The sequence below is a fragment of the Diabrotica virgifera genome, chromosome 5 (assembly GCF_917563875.1).
Source record: "Diabrotica virgifera virgifera chromosome 5, PGI_DIABVI_V3a".
Taxonomy (NCBI): Eukaryota; Metazoa; Arthropoda; class Insecta; order Coleoptera; family Chrysomelidae; genus Diabrotica; species Diabrotica virgifera.
Genome location: NC_065447.1, coordinates 232,918,789 through 232,944,523, shown reverse-complemented (window position 1 = coordinate 232,944,523; position 25,735 = coordinate 232,918,789). Strand labels below are relative to the sequence as shown.

Below are 25,735 nucleotides of genomic sequence, written 5' to 3'. Positions count from 1 at the left end.
ATTTTTGCACGGTTTCAATTTTGAAAATGCCTCATTAACTAATTGTACTTTTAATATTACTATAAATAAAAATGATGTATAATTGTTGTTAATGACATTTGTATTGTTGCTTTGTGACATGTTTCATATTGTTGCCATGACAACATTTTTCCCTCCGCCGCGCCGTAAAGAAATGGGAAAAAACTGCTGCCGGCGGAGACATCAAACTTTGACAGGATCAAGTTAGATAAGTAATGTCATCATTATTTGACGTTTGAAGAAAAAAAACTTTTATCCTATCTTATGTAAATATAAAGATATTTTTCTTCAAACGTCAAATAATGATGACATTACTTATCTAACTTGATCCTGTCAAAGTTTGATGTCTCTGTCATGAGACTGAATAGCTCACAAATGTAAAGTCCTGTGATCATAGATCACTTGAAGTGATTGTTGACAGAGCGATGACACAGGACAAGGACATGAGGCCTCATGGCAGGGGTTAGGTCAAGTAACGATAATAGAGCAATGACATATAATTATAAAGTATGATTATTGAATAAAGTACTACAACAATTCATAAGATTTTAAACATTATTACATGGCGCAGTCTAGTGGAAAATAAACCAAAATCATGGAAGTGAGGTTACCAAATACATTGTCATTTGAAGGAAATGTGGCCGAAAATTTTAAAAGATTCAGACAAAGTTTTGAAATATATCTGATGGCCTCTGGAAAAAGTGGTAAAAGTGATGACGTTAAGGTAGCAATTTTACTCAATCTAATTGGAGAAGAAGGCATTGAAATCTATAACACTTTGGAATTAACGGAGGCCCAAAAAGGCAAGCTAGCAGATGTATTGGAAGCATTTGAGTCTTATGTCACGCCTAGAAAAAACGTGGTCTATGAAAGATATGTGTTTTACAACCGCATTCAAGAAGAAAGAGAGCCGTTTGACCACTTTTTAACAGATTTAAAAAACAAAGTAAAAAATTGTGAGTTTGGAGCAGAAGCATCTTCAATGGTAAGAGATAGAATAGTATTAGGCACTAATAGTAAGGATGCACAACAAAACATGTTAAAGACCATTAATTTAGATCTGGCTAAAGCTATTGAAATATGTAAAATGCATGAAATATCCCAAGCTCAAATAAAAGAAGTTCAGAACAGCTTGGAGAAGGTTAAAATTGAATCAATTGGGAGTAAAGCCAAGCAGGGGCAAAATTCAGTCCAAACATTCAGGAGTGCAAATTCTAGAGATGAATATAGCTGCAGAAACTGTGGGAGAGTCCATGGGCCAAGGAGGTGTCCAGCATATGGAAAAAAGTGCAGAAAGTGCGGTAAAAATAACCATTTCGATAAAGTGTGTTATCATAGCAGGTTAGTGAGAGAAGTACAAGTGGAAGAAAGTGAAAATAACGAGGTAGGTGATTTTATGATATCATCAATCACTGTTAATGAAATCAAGAATAAAAATAATAAAGACTGGATCGAAAATTTAAAAATTAGTAATGTTGATATACCTTTTAAAATAGATACAGGGGCACAGGTTAACATTTTGCCTAATGGTTTTGTTCAAAAAGTTTGCAAAATTAATGATTTAAAAGAAACTAAAGTCATACTTGAAACATATGGTGGTTTTAAGGTCGTTCCTATTGGTACAATAAAACTTGTCTGTAAATATAAAAATATTGATTATTTATTAGAATTTGTTGTAGTTAAAGATAGCCTTACACCAATTTTAGGGTTAAAATCATGCTTAGATTTAGATTTGATACGAAGAGTAGATAACATAGATTTAAACATAACAAAAAGTGCCTTTATTAAACAAAATAGTGATGTATTCATTGGATTAGGCAAATGTCCTCAAAAATGTAAACTAAAACTTAAAGATAATTGTGTTCCTGTAGCTAAACCACCACGAAGGGTCCCTTTAGCCATTAAAAAAAGATTAGAAAACACACTTTTAGATTTAGAAAAACGTGGCATCATATCTAAATGTGAGGGTCCTACTGAGTGGTTGAGCAATTTAGTTATCGTTGAAAAGCCTGATAAAACGTTAAGAATCTGTTTGGATCCTAAAGATTTAAACCAAGCGCTTGAAAAGGAATATTGCTTAATACCTACTATTGAAGAGATATGCAATAAGTTAAAAAACAAATGCTATTTTTCTGTTTTAGACTTTAAAGAGGGATTCTATCAAGTTCAGCTAGATGAGGAGTCCAGTAGAGTTTGTGCATTTGGAACTCCCTTTGGAATTTGGAAATTTGATAGACTTCCATTTGGACTAAATATTGCCCCCGAATTTTTTCAAAGAATTAACTTAGAGAATTTTGGTGATATTGAGGGCTGTCTTATATATTTTGATGATCTTTTGATATTTGCTGATAGTCTTAAAGAACATGATAGAATCCTTAATGAAGTATTGGAACGTGCTAGAAATATTGGGGTAAAATTTAATTCTAATAAGATACAATATAGAATGTCTGAAGTAAAATATTTGGGAAATACATTTGATAAAAATGGTATGAGACCTGACTTAGATAAAATAAAAGCTATAATTAATTTAAAAGAACCCAATAATAAAAAAGAGTTACAAAAAATATTGGGCATGATCAATTATCATCGCAGTTTTATACCAAACTTATCGGATGTATCAGCCCCATTAAGAGAATTGTTAAAAAAGAATACACTTTGGGTGTGGACTAAAAGTCACACAGACGCATTAAATTTAATAAAAAAGTTAATTTGCTCACCACCAGTTCTTGCAAATTTTGATGAAAATAAGTCAATAATAATTCAAACAGATTCAAGTCAAAATGGCGTGGGATGTGTATTACTGCAGAATCATAAACCGGTATCTTTTGCTTCTAGGTCTTTAACTGATTGTGAAACTAGATTTAGCCAGATTGAAAAGGAACTAAATGCAATCCTATTTTCTTGTACTAAATTTCATAATTATATTTATGGTAGAGAAGTTAAGGTATTCACAGATCATAAGCCATTGATTTCGATAATGAAGAAAGGCATAGCTGAAGTAGATTCTCCTAGACTACAACGTATGAAGGTAAAATTATTAAAATATGACTTAACTGTGGAATATATGCCAGGCAAGGAAATGCTAATAGCTGATTTGTTATCTCGTAATTTTGTGAAGGAAAAGGTAGAGGATGATGCTTTTGTAACAGAAATAGTGCATACAATAAATATAACAGATGAAAGGAGAGAGGAATTTATAGCTGAAACTAAACAGGATAAAAAACTTCAATTGATCAAAGATTTTTGTGAAAAAGGGTGGCCGTCATGCTCTTCGAGGGTACCTTATGTAGTAAAAGATTATTTTAGTATTAGGCATGACATCTACATATTGAATGATTTGATATTTTATATGGACAGAGTTATAGTTCCGGATTCTTTAAGGCCTAGGATGTTAAAGTTTCTTCATGAAACACACTTTGGAGTTACAAAGACACAGCAAAGAGCAAGGCAAGTGTTGTTCTGGCCAAATATGAATAAGGACATAGTGGATTTGGTTAGAAATTGTGTTGATTGTGAGAAATATCACAGAAGTAATGTTAAAGAGCCATTAATACTAAGAGAAATTCCAGAACTTCCATTTCAAATGCTAGCGGCTGATATTTGTGAGTTCGGAGGAGCATCTTATTTAATTGTAATGGATTATCTCACAAAGTGGATTGAAATTGTTCTGTTGCCGTCCAAAACATCCCAGTCAATAATAAAATCATTTAAGACCATGTTTGCCACTCATGGGATTCCTTTGGAAATTGTATCTGACAATATGCCTTTTGGCTCTAAGGAATGTAGAGAATTCTCTAGAGAATGGAATTTTAAATTTGTGACATCTAGCCCTAGATATCCTAGATCAAATGGGCAGGCGGAACGAGCTGTTCAGATAGCTAAAAATATTCTCAGAAAGTGTGGTGATCTTCAGTTAGCTTTATTAGAATATAGGAACACACCACTGTTAGGATCAGACAAGTCCCCAGCACAACTCTTGAATAGTCGTAGACTTAGAAGCAAACTTCCAGTCTTACATGAAAAATATTTACCAGAACAAGTAGACCTAACAAGTGAAAAGAATAAATTGGATGACAAAAGAAAATTGTACAAGCACTACTATGATAGAAATACAGCTGCAAGAGAAGAATTAAGTGAAGGCGATAACGTTGTTATAAGGGAAGATGGGCAATGGAAACCTGCTGTGGTCAGGCAATGTTTACAAGAGCCAAGATCATATGTTATTGAGAAAGAAAATGGAACATTGGTAAGAAGAAATAAATATCACTTGAGACCATCTAGTAATACGCCTAAACATCACATTAAATTAGAAGATGATCTTGATGATAATCAGAGTAACAAACCTTCAACATCAATGGCCTGTGAGAGTGAAGTACCGAATCAGTTTCCTACCAGAGGTAAAAGAGTAATTAAACCCCCAACTCGATATAATGATTTCGAGATGTACTAGTTTTGTAATCACTTAATATTATTGTTAGTCGTAGGTAGTATTAGTATTTTATAATATTTTATTCTGAGTTTATTGTTGTAAGTTCTCTGCTTTATAGGAAGGGAAAGATGTCATGAGACTGAATAGCTCACAAATGTAAAGTCCTGTGATCATAGATCACTTGAAGTGATTGTTGACAGAGCGATGACACAGGACAAGGACATGAGGCCTCATGGCAGGGGTTAGGTCAAGTAACGATAATAGAGCAATGACATATAATTATAAAGTATGATTATTGAATAAAGTACTACAACAATTCATAAGATTTTAAACATTATTACAGTCTCCGCCGGCAGCAGTTTTTTTTCCCATTTCTTTACGGCGCGGCGGAGGGAAAAATGTTGTCATGGCAACAATATGAAACATGTCACAAAGCAACAATACAAATGTCATTAACAACAATTAAACATCATTTTTATTTATAGTAATATTAAAAGTACAATTAGTTAATGAGGCATTTTCAAAATTGAAACCGTGCAAAAATGTTCTCGACTCTTGATACGCATTGGTAATTGTTGATGATACTGATGGTCGAGCACAACTTTCAGCAATCATTCCCGATGTTGGCGAATCATGAGGGTTTAAATTTTTTTGAGCATTATGGTTCTTATTTCTTATTGAATCCTCTATATAAAATACCTATCCTTCGGCAACCGTGCTTGATTTCCAGCCCCCATGTCGTTTGAGGCATTCTAGATTTCCGCCTCCATCAATTAAAAGTGTTGCTGAAGTTCGTCGTAAAGAGTGACCCGTGTATGCGCTTGCATCGTTTAAATTTAAATAACTAGCTACTTTTTGGGCTACTGCGCTGATCGAATGTATTCCCATGACGCTTCGGTAACACTTTCCATTTTGGTACTTGATAAAAAATCATTTTTCTGTGAAATTTTCAGGCCGCAATGATGCATACTTATTATGAATTGTACTATTTATGGTTGAAAATTGCTACGTTTGAAGAAAAAATAGTATACTTTATTCGGCAAAGAAGCGACTTTTCTTGACTTGCCCTCTATTACGCGCCTCACTTCGTTCGGCGCGTAATATCGGGCGCGTCAAGAAAAGTCATGCTTCTCCGCCTCATAAAGTAATATACTATTAACAAAATAACCTCACTGTAAGTGCCAATTTTGGATCACTTGGTAGAAAAAACATTGTAACCAATGTTAAAATACAATATTGAAAAATTTTATTATCGAATATTTTTTGTAAAAACATTGTAACATATTATATATATCATTTACGACCGAATTAACTTTAACTGATAGAAATAAGGAACCTCAGTGGATTGCATGCTCAAGAAACATCGACACCGGAAACTTCTACATGCCTTAAAGGTAATACCTACAAATTAATCATTAGATACGTCTGCTAAGAAAAAAACAGTACCCAAAAAAAAATCTTGTAAGGTAAAGACAAAGGGATCCAAGCTCATATTGCAAAATGAATATCTTGAAGAAACTGAGGAACTCTGGCCAAGGATATAATAGGAAAAAGGCAAAATTAACGAAAATGAAATAATTGGGACCCGTATGAAACTAAAATAATAACTAAGATAAATGTAACAGAAAATGTAAATCGGAATTATCTGAAAATATATAATTAGATTTATTTAATAATTTTTTGGCAATAGCTGATCACGGCAAAAAAAGCGAATATTTATGTAGATGTGTTCTCAGACAAGAGAGAAAGGTTGCAAAGTTAAAAGAGTCCAGAAGAAACTGGACACCTGAATATAATTTGCAGTTATCAGATCAGAACAGCGACAACGACTCCAAGTTTGTTAGAAAACATTTTTGTACACTTAACATAACTCACATAACAGAATATGGTTAACTACGTCATTAAAAAAAATAATAGTCAGGAAGGTGGAGGGCGTATACCTGGAGATATGCGTGGTTGCCATAAGAACAGAGCAAATGCTGTAGACAGGAAAATGCACATCAAAACCATACGATTTAAAAGATCTAAGTCAAAATGATATCTATTATTTTAAATCAATGTTAAACAAAATACCGAAATACCTAAATTATCATTTAGAAACCTAGAATACAAACCAAAATTGAACAAAAAGGCTACCAAATCCAGGAATAAAAATATACAATATTTATGGGAACTTCAAATTGAAAAAGTTTAACCCTGTATTTCGGTTATTCGGTGTAGGATAATTGTTACGAATTTCTTCCAGTTGTTTGGGATTCTTTTTTCTTTTAATATCTTGTTAAAAAGGGAATGGATACCACTTTTCCACCATATTTCAGCATCTCTGCAATTATTCCGTCTTTTCCAGGCGATTTGTGGTTTTTCATTTCTTTCAATGCCTTCTTTCTTGTATGTACTGACCTACCTGGACTAAAACCGCTTTGGTATTCACCAAGTAGTTCTTCCACATACGTATTTATTTAAACGGTTGTATAGGGTGTTAGAGAATATTTTTTTAAATTGTGTTCAGAAGAGTTATATCCCTCTAATAATAATTGTTACATTCCAATAAATCTTTCTTTTTGTACAGTGGACTTTTGATTATGGTTCCAGCTCACCATTCCTCCGTTATTTATTTATCTTTCCAAACTTTGACTAATATGTTAAAGATTTGATGTATAACGATAATATGTATGTATTTCATTCATGTTTTATGAGCTACGTAGAGCAGATGAGCTAAACTGAGATGGATGGATGGTGTGGAGGAAGACGCAAAGAAGATCGGCGTGGCAAACTGGCAACGGTTGGCGAGAAACAGAAACGACTGGCGAAATAGGCTGGAGGAGGTCGAGACTGAAGTAGTGCTATAGTACCGCTGATGATGATCCTGCATATTTTCCATGTTCTCATTGGTATTATGTACTACAAATATGTATAAAGAAATATTACCCGGTCCTCGTCTATCATTTTTCCAGTTGCTTCCAGTATGACATATATATTTCTATTAATTTATTAAAAAACTCACCTGTAAGTATTCTGCCAATAACGCATCCAAAAGATGGAACAAAAGATCCTCCATACATCACAACTTTAAAAACCGAATAAACTTTCAGCATTTTCTTAGCCATCCCCACCTGTACATGGTCAGTTGGTTGAAAAACCTCATCGTCCATAGTGGTCAACAACTCAAAAAACTCCTTCCTGTATATGAAAAAGCAGAGGGATCGAATGTTTCCCATGAGGGCTATCGGCAATACGAATCCAGCTGCTACGACCTCTACCAACGATGTAGCGTGAAGCATGTCGTCAAATTTCATGAGATTGTATATAGACAAGTAGATGTTAACAAAAGCAAAGTACAGCCAATACACGTATTCGTACTTGGTCTTGGTTTTATAAAGATAGTCCCATACTCCGCAAATTTTGACGAGAAGCAATTCCAGCTTAAAATGTGGCAAAAAATTTACTTCCATTATGTATTTTAGTTTATAACGTTGCTCTGAATATTTTGCAACTTTGGTCTACCACGTCTTAAAAAAATATAAACGATTTATTTCTTTTCTTAAATACAAACATAACATTCTAAAGCTTTCGTAAGGTAATAATAGATTTCATTTCCATATTGTGTACTAAATAATACCTATGTCATTAGGTATGTATTTTCTTACTAAATTTTTAATTTATTTGCAGTTATGGCATTGCTTATTCTTTTGTTATGAAAATGCTCAAGAAAACCTGTATTACAAAAGTTCAAGTTCATATTACTGACCATGCTACTTTATATTAATTTACACAATATTGTATCCAACATGTTTTATACCATTACTTTTAAAAGACAGTTTTTCTTTTCCTAGCTATTTTCTGAGCTATAAAAGAGTCATACATTTTTGGGTGACTTAGCTAAGGCATCTATTCATACATAGTTTGTAAAATGTTTTAGTGATATAATTATCAAAAATAAGCGTCATTTTGTAAATTGTTTTAAACTGAATCATATGATAATAATGTATCATTTGAAAACTCTTTTGTCGTTCAATATACTTCAATACAGTCATCATAAACGAAACAAAACCAAAAGGAAGAAACAAGTCAACGATACTGACTTTTTCTTTATGTATCATAGTATTAACTGACATAAAACTTAATGCAGACAGACAAATTCAACCCAATTATCTCGACAGTTAGGAAAATAAAGAGAACTATGGCATCTATGTCTTTTAAGCAGTTTGGGTATATATTTTTTATGTCTTTTGGTTGGCACTTCATTGGAAGTGCCCCCAAGGGAAAATGTATAGATCCGCCACTGCTAATGAAGCGCCTTTAAAAAACTGAGGAACAATAGCAAGTGGTGTTAGAGCCGCACAAGACTTCTTACGTTTTTACGTAAGCATCGATGTAGTAATGGTAGATCCATCAAAATAAGCAGGCTGGGGTGGCTAGGCACATAACGAGAATGAACGAGATGGAGCCGTTCATACACATTTATAACGAAAGACTGGATACGACAGGATAGTTAACACGACATATGATGCATCTACCGAAATCAGTAAAATCTTAACGTACGAATAGTCGAAAATGACATAAAGCCGATTTTTCAATAGAAGATTGTAATTAATAATTTGCGTTTACTTACTACCATGTATGTACTTTGTTTTTTTTTTCGTACTGAGATCAAGTCCATGTTCTCTACTCATATCTAATATGCGGGGCATTATTCTTTGCAAACCATCTAGGAATCTAGGCTATTTGCAAAAACTACTGTTTCGTCGGCATATTTAGAGGCATTCTATTCTGCATGCGTGAAAACGTGAGATGTCTTGTACTGCTCTGGCAGCACTTATTGTGGTTGTTCTTCAGTTTTCTGAAGGCGCTTTAGTAGCCGTGGCTGAACATTTTCCTTGGGGCAGAGGTGTAACCAGGATGATCCTAAGGGGGGGGGGTTACAACTAGTTGATGGTCTCTGGGGGGTATGGAATAGTATTGGTCTTAAGCGTATAGAGCACAAAGTACATCCAAATGGGGGGGGTTATAACCCCCAAAACCACCCCCTGGTTACGCCTATGCCTTGGGGGAGACTTCCAATAAAACATCAACCTCAAAATACATAAAATAGATAAACGTAAACTACATAAAAGACATAGATAATAACATGTGCAAATAAGTTCCCTTAATTTTCTTAACAGTCGAGTTAATTGGGTTGAATTTGTATGTCTGTAGTAAGTTTCATGTCAGCTAATAATATATTTTTTATGTTTCAACAATTTTTCTTTAATTCTGGAACGTGTTACGAGGGAATTCCGCTATAATAGGAATAATTCCCCCCTAGATCCGCCACTGTTCAGTAGTTTTCTAAAGATAAGGTAGAACTGAAGCTATGCTGGTATTGGATAAGTGTGAACCATTCTTATGTCAATCTAGCAGCACATTTTCTATCGCACTTCTTCAGTTTTCTGAGGAATTTTCGGAGGTTTTCTGAAGACTAAAATACGATGCATTTATTTTTTATCACGAATTCATATGCAACACGCAAATATGCGTGAAGAAAATGAGTCTGTCTTCTTCCAATAATAATATTATTTTCATTCACTAGACCGTGAATTAGTGCATTTGACGTAAACCGAGTATATACCTGAATTTAAGAACTTCAGAAGGCTGTAGCTCTAGAACAGTAGTTTTTCAGACCTAGGTGCCATGGACTTTTTTAATCTATTCACTGAGAACTATCATTGACCAAAGTGTCGTTAAATTTGACCGGGACCATTTTTCCATAAGGAGTGTTGCGGGGTCTTTTGCAATTATGCGAACGTCTCTGCCGACCAGGACTAAGTCAATGTCTCTTAAAGCCTCGATCAATATAGAGTGCTTAACACGATCAAACGCCTTTTGGAAGTCAATAAAACAACAGCACATGTCTACAGATATATCACGACATCTTTAAGCAACTAGGTACATTCATCCCAAACAATGTCTCTCTCGTTCCAAACCCGTTACGAAAACCAAACTGTGTTTCACTTAGTTATTTCTCGCTTGTATTAGCTTCAGAAAAATGCTCAATATAAATGGCTTAACAAACTGATGGTTCTATAATCAGCACAGGTTTGTCATTGTCATTTATTCTTGTATAATTTACTTGGGATTTCATTAGGACCTGTCCAGGGCCGTAACTACGATGTTGGGGGCCACGGGCAAATGTGATCTGGTAGATCAAATTTACCCCGGGCCCCCTACCGGGAGGTCTGGGGAATTTACCCCCAGCGCAAGGGGGGGTCCGGAAAAATGTTTGATATTTAACCCCTTGAAAGCTCATTTTCCCTCCTATGTGAACACCACACTCTCTTCTGTCTTTTTTTTTCAGCATGTCCTGCAATAACTATAAAATTTGCAGCGCTAATGATTACAGCTTCATCTGTATTGCGCACGGATTATCAACGAATGCGTTCGTTCGCTACAATGTAAATGGTCTTATTTTGTACCGAACGAATAACCAAGCGAACACCTGCGAATTCGTTCCTTCGTTCGTGTTAACTTTGATTTAAAAGCACCTTAAGGTTAAGCTCCTGCAGTGTGAGCCAAGCACACTCAGTGAAGCTGGTCAGTGTACTGGTGGAACTGATCCTAACGTGCCCATTTTATCTTATGTATACCTTTCTTTTCAATATGTGGTTCCTTTCACGTACCAAAGATGTGGTCTGGCGTAAATTGATTAAGACAAAGTAGCTGGGACCTGGGGTCCCTATTACGGTTGTATTTTAGTTTTTATTTCACCAAAATAACTAATTTCCTCAGTCACAATTTATATGTTTACTAAAGGTCTCGGGGGCCCCGGCTTAGCCCGGGCGCCCCTCTTCCAATGACATTTTAGGTTTTATTACGCTGAAATAACTAATTTCTTAAGTAATAATTTAAATTTTTATGTTCAGGTCTCGGGGGCCCCAGCTTAGCTCAGGCCTCAGGGGCCTTCTTCTGTTCCAATTGCATTCTGTTCCGCAAAGTCTAAAAGACTAATTTTCCCAGTGAAAAATTAAAACAATGTTGCGGTCTTTTTAAAATTGTGTCATTTGAAAATAGTTCGTTGGAATCGGCTTTTAAAATACATATTTTTATTTTCCTCGTTAAAATCTATGCACGGGACCCCCTTGGTCGGGGGCCCCGGGGCACTGCCCCGGTTGCCCCAATGGTAGTTACGGCCCTGGACCTGTCGCTTTACCATTTTTTGATGATTGTATGGCTTGTATTACCTCAAAGCGTGTTATTAGGGGTCCGCCGCAGTTAGTCATATCAAATAATATTAAGTAGGTACTGACAGTGAACCAAAAATGAAAAAACAAGTAGAAGAAAATAAAATGGAAAAGTCGATTGTTGCCATATGGAGGTAAACATGAGACAGTGACGAATCCTAGACATTTGCATTGAGAGGGGAAATTTGCCTTAGGGGGGACTTCTAATGAAACACCAACCAAAAGATATAAAAAAGATAAACCTAAAATACATAAAAAATACTAACTTATATGCATTAATAAGTTCCCCTAATTTTCCTAACTAGCGTGTTTATTGGGTTAAATTTGTCTGTATGTGGCGTAAGTTTCATGTTAGCTATCATAAATATAATATATTTTTTGTTTCAACAATATTTTTCTTTAAATTTTAACCTTGTTAGGGGGGGGGGTGGAATTTCCCCGTTTTCCCTCCCCGTAGATCCGCCGCTGACATGAGAGCTGTGTGGAAGCAAATTGACAAATTTCAAAGTCTATCATATTTAAGGGCCGGTTGTTCGAACGCTAATCAACAATGATCACTATTAAATATTTAATTATTGTCACCAACTGTCAATGTCAACTTTGATTGGGTTGCTGAAAACATAATTGATTATAATTATGAGATTAGTTAATCAATTAACATAACAATTATTAACATAATTGATTAACTAATTTCATAATTGTAATCAATATTTATGTTTTTACCAACCCAATCAAAGTTGAAATTGACAGTTGGTGACAGTAATTAAATATTTGATAATGATCATTTTTGATGTGCGTTCGAACAACCGTCCCTCAAATATGCTTAAAATTACAATCAAATAAATTTTATTGAATGAAGAACTAATTTACAAAAAAAGATTTTGAAAGCTATTAATTTTAAAGTTAATTTTAAACTTAGTATAGTTATTATTCAAGAATTTAAACATAAATTATAGCTATAACGTCATAAATGTCATTTAAGTTTAGATGTAGGCCACCAGTAATACATATTTAAACTTCAGCCATTGTTTATCCAACTATCTTTATCAGTAAAGACAGATTAAATATTATTTATTTAATTACAGATCTTATATAATCACTTAATAATAATTTAATACGTCTAGACAATAATTAAAATTAAATGTACGAGAGTCGAAGATAAACCAAACGCTACATCGTTAAAAATTGCCTAAACGCACTTCCTGTTTTTAGGTTTGTCAAGATTTTTCCTGTTTTTGTATAAACGCTTATCAGTCACATTTCACATTCCCGGGTAAATTGATCTAAGAATAGCACAAAAAAGTTACCATTGTGATATTCAAATATATGTGACCGGTAAGAATATTTTTTGTTAAATAATAAATATCTACATTCGACGTATTATGTTAAGAAAAATTACACTGTGCTTTGTGCTTTTAATTTTAGATCCCGAATATAAAAAAAGTTTCCTGCTACACGTGTGTTAACCAGTAAATTGTAAATCATGGATGACGATTGGGATGATGACTCTGGATCGGCCCCTGCACCCACAATGGTATGAATTTTGTACATTATTATCTATTTGTTACTTTAGTATAAAGATGTGTTTTTTATATTGCTTACAATGCTAACTTTACATTAACCCTAGAATGCTTTTCTTTTCCATTTTGTGGTAAAAATGTTACATTTATCTATTCATGTTAAATGCTGCAGTTGTAAGCCGATATTTGCTTCATTGTAGGTTTCATTTTTTTACATGGTAGGCGCCAATAATTTTTTAGCTTGACAACAAACAGTGGCCTTGTAACTCATAATCATACAAATATTTCTTTGTAATTTGTATTTGGCAATGGCAATTCTTCTCCACCCTTGAACTCAGGTAGATTTTATAACATAATCCTCTTAAGTTGTCCAAATGCCTTTTCTTCTAGAAGTTTCTATTTTCTCGTGACATGTCTTGTGACTAGTAAGTGTTGCCAGGTCCGATTTGTTTTTAATCGGTACATAATGGTAGGGGAGCCCAAGCGGGGATTTTTGCAGTTACTCGAGCGCGTCAGATTATCATATGGGGAGAAACCTGGTACCCTGCAGATGTACCTCTACCATATATTGGCTCGTAACACAGGGGAGTTCGTTAAGGGGGGCCCGAAAATAAAAATCTATCCTTAAAAAAACTCAAAATTGTCAGATTAAGATAAGGTAAGTTAAGTACATGCAAAAGAAAGTATATTTCAAAAATCTGACGATTTGAGCCGGGCGTAAGGAAATGGGCGAGTCCCAAAATTTCACAAGAATAAAGCGAATATTTCGCGAAATGAATGACAGATCGAAAAACTAAAAAATATGTACTCAGTATTTTTTAAAAATCTATCAAATGATACCAAACACGACTTCCCACGGAGAGGGGTGGGGGGTAAATTTAATATTTTAAATACGAATCCCGCAATATTTCGCGAAATGAACATCAGATCAAAAAACTGTAAAATACACTTATTTAATATTTTTAAAAAATCTATCGAATGGCACCAAACACGACCCCCCACGGATTTGGGGTGGGGGTTACTTTAAAATCTTAAATAGGAGTCCCCATTTTTCATTGCAGATTTGGATTTCTTACGACAAAATCAGTAACTTTTATTCGAAACATTTTTTCAAATTATGCATAGATGGCGTTATAATCGGAAAAAACGATTGTTGGAAATGGAAAATTAAATTAAAAAATGGCAAGCGCCCACTAAAATGAAAAACGTTACTTAACTTTTTTTGGTTTTAGGACCTACTCTTCACAACCCAATAGGTCTCCAAAGCGCTCGAGTGACTGCACATTTAGCATACTTTGCTCCCCTACCATAAGCAAAAACAAATCGGGATTTAGGGTTGTAGATCGGGACAAATAAACAACAATAGCCCAGTAAATGACCGATTTGGAGTGTAATTTTTAGAGTCAACTCCGAATTGCATGAAATTCTGGTTTTAGGTTCTACTTGCTGTGCTTTTACTTTGGGGGGTTTTTGGTTGCTTTTACTTGGGGGGTGACAGTTACAGTTACCCCTTCTCGGGGTTAAAGAAAACACGCGTTTAAAGTCCCTAAGTCTCAAAATGGATCAACTGACTAATAAAAAACTTTTGTTCTATATAATTTTTAAACTAAGTCAATATTGTTCGAGTAAAAGCAAAGTTGTAGCTGTAGCTCATCAAAAATACGTTCTTATTTGTCAAATTCCAATAAAAAAAATCTTTAATTTTGTTTTATATAAAAGTCTCTAGCATTAAAACTAAGCGAGTTACGCTCAAAATAAAGTTGGCCACTTTTTTTGGTAAAAAAAAAATCGTGGAAATCGCCTATTTAGCACCGTAAATAAAATTAATCCTTACCACTTTACCATTTACTTTATATGTGTATTGTTTATATGATACCTAAGGTATACTGGTTGGGAGTGCTTAGTTAGAAAAAAATTGGTTTTGTAGTAAAAAAAAATTTTCCTAAAATATTGGAAAATGTCCTTTTTTCAAAATAACTTAAAAATTACTAGGGATACTAAAAATCTCAAGGAGTAAAAAGTAGGTAGGTTTTGCTTTTATAAATATGATAAATTCATTTTGTTTTTCTGTAAGACAAAAATTGGTTAAAATATGGCTGTTCATATTTTGCATACACTCATGATTAGTGACTCTTCAGGTCCTTTCAATCATGTAAAAAATACATAAGTAAAGTAAATTGTTCCTAAAGCGGCAAAGATTAATTTCATTTGGGGTGCTAACTAGGGGAAGATTTTCACGATTTTTTTACAAAAAAAAAGGAGTCAACAGTCAACTTGATTTTGAGCATAATTCACTTAATTTTGATGCTAGACATTTTTTAAAACATAAGAATAAAGCTTTATTAAAAAAGTTTTAATTGGTTTTTCCCGAAAAGTGCTTCATTTCTGGGTTATTTTACCTTGACATATTTGATTTGGAATTTGACGAATATATATATAGTGGCTAAAACACCCCCGTGAGGGTAGCGCCGCCTTTACAGGCTCTCTAGATCCATGTTTTCGAGGTGGATCAGTCCTCCGTTCTTCTCTTTCTTAAACTGCATTACATATCCGGTTCCAGCTCCTTCTGTCTCTTGCTTTTTCTTCTGCATTTCTAATACCCATGCCCTCTAGATCTCGCTTCACCTCTTCCAGCCATTTGGACCTCGGTCTTCCTCTTCGTCTCCTTCCGGCCGGAGACCACTTTGTCACTATGTTTATTATCGCTTCTTCTCCTGCTCTCCATACATGCCCAAGCCATCTCAATCTTTGTCTCTTTATTCTCCTGACTATATCTTGTCCCTTCAATTCCTCATTTATTTCGTTATTTCTTCGACTCCTGCATTCACCCTCTGCTGTTTTTATTGGTCCTAATATTGCCCGAATTATTTTTCTCTCAGTTCTTCTCAAATTTTCTTCGTCTGTCTTGGTCATTGTCATCACTTCTGCTCCATACATTAATGTCGGTCTAATTAACGTTTCATAGAGCCTTAATTTAGTAGTTTTTGTTAATATTTTGCTTTTTATCATTTTTTTGTTGGCTTGGAATGCTCTATTTATTGCCAATGTTTTCTCTTTTATTTCGTTTTCTCTTGTTCCATCACTTGACAGCATGACTCCCAGGTACTTATATTTACTTACTTCTTCAAATTTGTATCTTCCCACTTTAACCTCTCTATTAGTAGGATTTTTCCCTAATCTTAAAATTTTTGTTTTGTTTTCGTTAATACTCAGACCCACTGTTTTTCCTTCTTGAATGAGTTCCTCTACCATTTGCGTTAATATATCTCTTCTCTTTGCCATTATCACAACGTCATCGGCATATGCTACAATTTGACCTCCTCTATTTCTGAGTGTACCTTTGTTCATTTTTCTGGTAATATATTCTATTGCCATGTTGAATAGTGTTGTGGATAAACCATCACCCTGCCTCACTCCTTTGTTTGTTTCAAACTCTTCTGTTTCCCCTATTTGCGTTTTTACACTCGCTCTGGTATGGCTCATCGTCATTTTTATAAGTTTTCTTAATTTAAGCGGTACCTGTAGCATTTTTAATATTTCCAATAGTTGGTTTCGTTTGATGGAATCAAAAGCTTGTTTAAAATCTACGAAAAGTATTTCTAAGTTTATGTTAGCTTCGTTCGCCTTCTCCATTATTTGTTTTAGTATGTATATCGCATCTATTGTGGATTTTCCTTTCCTGAATCCACACTGATATTGACCAATCTTATTCTCTGCTGCTTCTTGTAATCTTCTTTGTATTATGGTTGACAATACCTTATATACTGTACTCAGTAATGTTATTCCCCTGTAATTTTGACATTCTTGTTGGTTTCCCTTTTTATGTATCGTTATTATTTGGCCTGTTTGCCATTCTTTTGGCATTTTTTCTTCTTTCCAGATGTTTACTATCAGTTTGTGTATTTCCCTATGCAACGGTTTCCCTCCTAGTTTTATGAGTTCGCTGTTTATGTTATCTTTTCCGGGTGCTCTTCCGTTTTTGTTATTTTTAATTATTTCAATTACTTCTTCGAATGTTGGCTCCTTCATTCCATTATTTTCCCACTCTTCCTCCATTTCTGTAATCTCTTCTGTTTCATTTTCTGCCAGTAACTCCTTGAAGTGTTCCATCCAGACTTTCATATATGGTTGATCTTGTGTTACTATTTGCCCTTGTTTATTTTTAACTCCATTTACTTTTGGTTTGAAACCTCTGTTCTGTTCTCTGATTTTTGTGTAGAATTTCTTGGTGTTCTGAGTCTTACTTTCCGCCTCAATTTCCTCCAACTGACTATCCATGAATTTTCTCTTTTGTTCTCTTATTACTTTGTTGCTTGCCTTTCTTTTTTGCTCGTACATGTCTCTATGTTCATTTTTGTGAGTCCGCATCCACTGATTTCGTGCTTTTACTTTTTCTTCAACTGCTTCTTTACATTCTGTATTGAACCAGTCCTTCTTTCTTGTAATTTGCTTCGTCCCTAATGTAGTCTCAGCCGTGTGGTTAATTGCTTTTTTAATATCACCCCATATTTCTTCGACATCATCTCTTTCCTTATTCAGTGCGGCAATTCTTTTACCTATTTCATGTTCATACTTTTGTATCTCTTTTGCTTCCTTCAATTTTTCGATATTCCACCTCTTGTTCCTCTTGAATTTGACGAATAAGAACGTATTTTTCATGAGCTACAACTTTGCTTTTGCTGGGTCTATAGACTTTACGTGTTCGCAATTTTTTTTATTTTTTTATATTATGCTAAATTTTTGCTAAGAATATTTTTTTCGATCAAATACTTACTTTTTGAGTTATTTGTGAAAATCACCAGCAAATGTGATTTTTTTGTCGGAAAATAAACATTTTCAATCATAAATAACTCGAAAAGTATTAACTAAGTTAAAATTCTATAGAACTAAAATTGCTTAGAATTAGTCAATTTATCCATCTCTGGACTTGTTTTAAACTCGCGGTTTTTCACCCCCCAACTAGGGGTGACTGTCACCCCCCGAGTGAAAGCATCCAACGGCACAAGCCATCCAAATTTCCATGCAATTCAGAGTTGATCCTGAAAATTACATGGTATCGCCGTATTTCCCGTTCATTTACTGGACTACAAGGTGTTTATATAATCTGTTTTAATCTAATAGGCACCAAGACAATTAATGCAGCCACCATACAAGAGAGAGGTCCTAGAGAGAGACAGACAAGGTGCTGGAAACTTTGACAGGCCCTGTAATTTGAGTTGCCTATATCAACTTAAATCAGGGAAATATAAAAGTAAAATTCTAAAGTAACATAAAAACATAATCAAGGACTTCTTCACTTTATATAAAACAGTCACTAATTTAGTATTTAAATAGTTTTAAAATTATTTAACTCCCAAATACTTTAGAAAAGTAGGTATTTGTTTTGATAAATACAAATAACAATTCTGAAAAGTATTTAAACTGATTTAAACACCAAGTATGGTACTCTGTACTCTATTTACTCTGTAAATACAAAAAGTATTTAAAAGTATTAAAATTTTGAAATATGTACTGCCAATCAGCCCTTAAAGTTAAAATAGGTCTGTTCGTACAGGAATCAGAAACTATCACTGACTATCAGCAACTGCACGACGCATGCGTGTTTCAATATTAGCGTTCGCACAATTGAAACACGCATGCGTCGTGTAGTTGCTGATAGTCAGTGATTCCTGTACGAAAAGACCTAGTATGAGGTCCATTCAACGAACTGTCAATACGGATTCAATCGGGTCCATTTATATAGGCAACTCAAATTACACAGCCCTCCAGCACCTTGTTTGTCTCTCTCTAGAACCTCTTTCTTGTATGTTGGTGGCAATCTCGCTTCACTATTTGGATGGGACAGGGCCATCCCATCCGTATTGACAGTTCATTGATTTAATCCTACATAATAATAATAATAAGACGAAATTACAAAAAAAATTGTAGATTAAGTAAATTATTTATTTTTCATTAAAATTATATTTTTCATTCGATCTTGCCGCTTTTAGGAGTGCCTTGTTTTTATAAGTTATAAAATTCACTGCAAGTCCTCCTGAAATTGGTTTTCGTGGGTGAAAATCTCGGGACATTTAGTGTCCCGATCAGGTACAAATCGGTACGCGTCCCCAGACCCCTGAAAGGGACATCCCGCGCAAATCGGGACACCTGGTAACGCTACTTGTGACTCTCTGTAAAAGGTTCAAAATGATCTATAAATATCTGTTTCAACAAAATTTTCACCTTTATTTATATGCATGAAGACAAGGTACACATTCCTGGCCTCTTTGTGGTCTAAAAGTAGTTTTAAAAACGTCAAATGCAAGCCTTATTTTTCTTTTTCCATAACTTTCATAGGATTTTCCTCAGTTTCATCATATTCATGGTCAATCTCACAGTCCTCAAGTAAAAATGAAATTTTAACTGTTTTCTTGTGGCAAGTCTAACCTAAGTACTATATTTATATGGGATTGATTTTAAAAAAATCTTTTTGAGAATGATTTCCAGAATGTAAACTAGGGTGACCAAATCATAAACTTGGAAAAACGGGACACATCCAAGAAGCAGTAGCGCACCTAGAATGTTTCTGTAGGGGGAGCTGCGTTGGCTTGGGCACTGAAGTTTTTTTGTATTGTTTGTGAAAGAAAAGTTACATTTTCCTAAGATTCTTCATAATTATATTTTCATGTGCCCTGGGGGAAAGGGGGTTTAATCCCCAAACCCCCACCTCCACTGGGGGAAGCTGCCCAAAAGGGTTTTTGCGATACCCAAATAGGTAGGGGCGATTGAAACATGGGAAATGAAACATAACATCTTTTAGCTAATTTGGGACCTATAAATCCTTTTCAATTTACCTTTGACTATGTAATTTACGTACGATCACAACTGCGAAACAGAGAGAACACTAAAAAAACTCCGCCAGAATGACAAGGATCAACAACCCGTCAGAACAAAACAGGGAACAATACAAGATAGCGAGAAACAAAGCCAACTCAATAAATAAAAAGAAGAAAAATGACTGGTTTCGCTGGAGGATAGATATTGAAAAAGACAGAGAAAACCATAAAATAAAATAATTTTACAAAAAAGTCAGAGCAACAAAAAATATGCCCAGCATTAACACAAGAGGACTAAAAACCCAAAAAGGAGAAACCATATTTGAAAACAAACATCAGCAGAATATGTGAATAATATTGCAAAAAAATGCTATTTACTATGAAGGAAACACACTGCAATGAAAAAGTAAGGCCGTAGAAGATAACGACGAAGTAGAAATTTTTACAGAAGTACAAAAACAAATATTAAAATCCTAGGAAACGGAAAAGCATCAGAAGAAGATGAAATAGCAGTGGAATTAATAAAATACGGAGTAAGAGAATTCCATAAACAAATAAACCAGCTAAAAATATGGACAAAACAGACTACCAGACGATATGAACACAGATATTATATTACCTACATACAGTGATGAACGCGCTAATAACCGGCAAAATAACACAAAAAAGGAAAACATATTAAGTTGTGAGATAAAAAGAAATAAAACTAATGGAGGTGGGAGATTTAGCGATAAAAACCTTTAAACTTACATTCTATTTATTGTTTCCCACCTTTAGACCTATCAGAGGAGTATGCTAACTAAAACTGTCACTCTCACAGTGACAATTGCCAAACTCTTCTAATGGTGGGAAATAATAAGTAGAATGTTTTATAGGTTTTTATCAATGGTATCAATGCAATTCATATGGGTAAATGTCAACGTTAAAGTGAACTTTAGTTAATGTTCGCTTTAAGTTGATTATGAAACAGGGCGTAAATCTCCCACCGCCACTAGTTTTATTCCTTTTTATCTCACAACTTAATGTGTTTTCCATCTTTTGCGTTATTTTGCCGGCTATTAGCGCGCTTATCACTGTATAAAAAAGGAGATCGGGAAGAGTGCTAGAATTACAAAGTAATAATTTTATTAAACACCATATTATAACATTCTCGCAAACATACTAAACATGAGACTTAAATCATGTGCTGAACGAATATTAGGAGAATATCATAACAGGTTCAGACCGGGGAGGTCGACGATTAATTCCATACGTACAGTGGAGCAAATAGTTCAAAAATCGAGAGAATACAACAGAGAAACGCACCTAATATTCATAGATTTCAAAAGCGCTTTTGATACAATCAATCGGACGAAAAGGCGTGAAACAAGGTGATTCTATCTCCCCGACACTATTTAATCTGATATTGAAAGTTATCATACAGAGGACAAACTTTGCAAACAAAAACATTATTACAGATCATACAACTTCACCTAGTAGCATATGCAGATGATCTAGTCATCATAGCGAAGACGAAGATGACAATTATAAAAGCATTTGGAAAATTAGATAAGAAAGCGAAGAGAATAGGACTAGAGATAAATCAGCACAAAACAAAATACATGACGATAGGGAAGGATGAATGATACAACAACTCAGAAATATCTAATAACACAGAACAACACACCTTTAGCTACTTGGGACTTGGGAGTAACAATAGGAAAAACCGGAAAAGAGAGAACAGAGGAAAGAATTCTGAAAAGCAGAAAAACATATGGATTGAATAGAAATCTGCTGAGAAACAAGGCTCTAAGTATAATATGAAACTATATATAAGATCTTAATAAGACCTGTTGTTACATATGGGATGGAAACAACGAAGATTAACAAGAAAGAGGAAGATAGCCTTCTGAAATTTGAAAGAAAAATAATGTGAACAATACTGGTCCACAATGTAACAAAAGAGGGAGAAATAAGAGTGAAAACAAATGACGAGATTGAAAAAGAATTAAAAAAGAAAATAAGTCAGATACATAAAATCAACCTAACGCAAATACGGGACATTTAGGCATCCCGAGAGACTTTTTTGGGACCCCGGGACAAATCATTAAAAAACAGGACAATCCCGTTTTTTCGGGACGTTTGGTCACCCTAATGTAAACCGAAATGTGGAACGTTTAGTAAATGAAACTAATATCTAGTATGGTGGCGCCTACTGTATAATTTATTTGGGCAATTTTTAAACTGGCCATTAGTACAGGTGACCGATTTTGGCAGGTGGTTGGTAACACAGGGTTTACTATATAATGTTTATTTTAATAAGTTACAGGGGTGAACATAAATTTAGTGTGATTTTTAACCCTAGAATACGGGACTGTTTTTTCCAAACCTAAATACGGAAATATCATAAATTTTACTACTCCATAGAAAAAACCTATATTTTTTACTTTGAATTCTTTATTCATTTTATAGAAAACAATTAAAATTCTGAGTATAAAAACAAAAGCATAAAATTATGAAACAAACATATTTGTGTATATCTAGGAACATAATGTGTTCTCTGCAAATTTTGCACTCCTTGCAATAGTTGGTGGTCATGTGTCTTTTTTGCTCCGACAGTAGAAACAAGTCTTCCCCTTCATTTTCTGGGTCATATTTGCATCATCTCCTTTAGTTAAATTTTGAGGATTTCAGCTATGTCTTGGAGAATATTTCAATGTAAACTTGCGGCGTACTTGTATCTGTTTATTGCCATGACTATGACTGCTATCGGAGCCAGAGGATTCAGTTCCAAATTGTCCTCTTCCCAGTCACTACCACTATCTTCAAACGGATCTGGATCACTCTCTTCCCAGTTCATAATATGTACCGCTTCCTTCCTCCTCCAGTTGTTTTGCAGACAAAAACTTTGTATTTGACATCCTTATAAGAAAAGCTCAAAAATTAAATAGTATATCATGTAATGAGAATGAAAAAACAATTTACCTTAATTTTTTGTTACTAAAACACTCCAAATCAAAATACAAACAATAACCAGCTGATTTATTATATGACATAAACACACAAGACTTTCGTAAAATTTATGAACCAAGCGATGAAAAATGGTCTAACTAAGAATTGGAAATTATAACAACCATCTGCTACGCTACACTATCAAGCTCAATACTAATGTGGAAGGTACTCAATTGGGGAAACCATTAAAATAAACGAGAGTGGACAAAAATGCCCAATATATTATGAGCGTCATAAAATTAACAAATGACCCTTATTTTAGGGTTAATTTCAATTATCTTATTCAAAAGAATCATTTTGTTTATTCTAAAGGACTTTCAGCCCTCGGCTCGGTAATAATGTAATCTTTTATTCTGTGTTTAAATTTTTCAAAAATATTTATTAGTTTTCTCAGGATTTGAAAAAAAAAATAATACATTTAAAAAGCACTGGAGCCGAAATTTTAGGCCTATGCCCTTAATAATATAGCAACAGCTTCATCTCTTCATCAGTTAGTATTGGAAATTGGAATTAGGCTGTGACACATCTTGAAAACATTCAGGATTCCATTCTTGGTATTGGAGAACTCATGACTAGTGAAATATACTTGTGTATTTATCTAATCTACTTATAAGTATTAATCTATAACAGCTATTACAATTAAAAAAAAATAAACATTTTTCAACCTTTGTTTTAATTGATGCAGTCTAATTTTGCTGATAAACTGTATGTTATACTGCTTATACTACATTTGATAAATAATAATAATTGTTTACTTTTAAGTTACAATTAATATTAACTATGAGTAAGCTTGTTTGCATAGTAACCTGCAGCCACTTCAATAACAAAAATTTGGGGACCAATGTAACAAAAAGTTAATTACTAAATTTACAGCAGTTGGGTTCAAGGTCAGTGAGAAGAGAGTAACAAATGTTTTTATTATTGGATTGTAATATCCAGTTTAAAGCAAGAAGTTAATTAACTGTATCAAGATAAGAAGCTCTAGGTCAAGGGCGGATCTAGGGAGGGGGCCATGGCCCACTCCCAGAATTTAAAAAAATAGAAGTTTAAATATTTGCAGTTCAAATATTTTTAGATTTAAACACATATGTACTTATATATGCACAAAACAGGGTATACATATATTATGTCTTCTGAACTATAATTGAACAAAAGCAGTAACGGAAGCTTCAATAATGATATAGGATGTTTTGTAAATCAAAATGTTGATAGTTTTACAAAGTGCCATTTGTTAGAAAGACTTTGGCAGCCACCAATCGTATCAATTTCCATATTCTGTACACACAAAAAATAAAAAAATTAAGCGTTACTTGGGTCACCAGCATTTAGAACAAAGGAGTTGGTACTTTCGCACATTAAAAAAGGGATTGTTTTGCAAGTATGTATGTATTGCGTTTTATTTTTCTAATACAAAATGTGGTTACAATAAAGGGATGACAGCTCAAAGCCTTGTCACGAAACTTTTAACATGTTTTGCCAAAGTCATGGGCAAAGACGGAGCCATACAAAACCATAAAGTTATCCCAACCCACAAAAGTCAGACATTAACCAGATAGACACTCAGAGGTCTAGACAGATACAAGAAAATAGAGAAAGACTACGACCAATAGTAGAGTCTATAGTGTTCTTAGGTCAACAAATTATTCCTCTAAGAGGTAATCATGATGACGGCCTTCTGCTTCTGGAAGAAGATGCTGGACCTAGCAATGAGGGAATTGTTAAGGTTTAAAATAGGGAGAAGAACGCCTGACAGGAAAAGCATTGGGAAAAATAGTATTAATTTTGTTGAAAGAACTGCATTTGGATCGGAAAAAATGTGTAGGAATCGGTATTGACTTTAATAATACTTTAAAAACGATAAGTTTTGAATGTCTTTATGGTACTCAATGGTGTGAAATGTGCCTTAAAACTCACCATTGCAACCTAAATTTTAAAAATTACCCCCAGACCGGGGGTAAAAGTTCATGGCCCCTCCCGAAAATCAGTCGTGGATCCGCCCTTGCTCTGGGTAGGAGAAAAATTTAAAATTCTTTAGACAACTTTAAATAGACAACAATAATAACTTACAAAATGAATGTAACTAAACATGAATAACTTACTTACAAAATACTTGAATGGTGAATAGAAGTCACTGGAAGGTTCTAGATATATGTAGTACATTTATTGCACCACTGATTTTTATAACCGAGTTCCAGGGGTTTTTATTGATTTTGCTCATTTGTTTTGGGATCCATAACTTTAGAACCACCTTGTATATATTTTATTTGATATTTGGTACACATCTGGACATATGTCTCATTTAGAACCCAAACTACCCAACTACTAATCACAAAAAAAATTCAAGTCTGGATTAACAAAAAATATAAAGTCATTGTGTTCTTAAAACAACACCCTGTATCTTAAAATTTTCAAAATCCATTTGCACATTTGAAATTAGCACAAAAACAAAAAAGTTTATTGGTTTGCTTTCATTTTTAAATTCAACTTTGAAATTATTTGTCGAAATTTTTAAGAACTCCTGAAAACTCGTTAACAAAAATTTCTATATAAGTAATTTAATTCAATATTGGGACCGTGCAAGTTTGGAAAAGCGACACCTATTTCTGCGCTCTGCACTTTTATTTGCACTTTTGATTATATTGGCCAATCATATGGTCCTGGTTACTGGATAATTGTCAAGGCCATAGTCCAAAAAAAAATGATAAGAAGAAAAAATAAGATTTAGGTTATGTTATTTAAACGTAA

The 25,735-nt window shown here is 34.1% G+C and overlaps 1 protein-coding gene across 1 annotated transcript in view; it reads left to right on the top strand.

The window, feature by feature from the left end:
• Positions 1–12,758: 12,758 nt before the first annotated feature.
• Positions 12,759–25,735, top strand: part of LOC126884729 (ATP-dependent RNA helicase vasa-like) — a 49,787-nt gene continuing 36,810 nt past the window's right edge. Inside the window, exons 1-2 of the mRNA XM_050650859.1 lie at positions 12,759–12,999; positions 13,090–13,198. Coding sequence (XP_050506816.1) covers positions 13,148–13,198 — 51 coding nt within the window. The 5' untranslated portion in view covers positions 12,759–12,999; positions 13,090–13,147. The remainder of the gene's footprint in view (positions 13,000–13,089; positions 13,199–25,735) is intronic.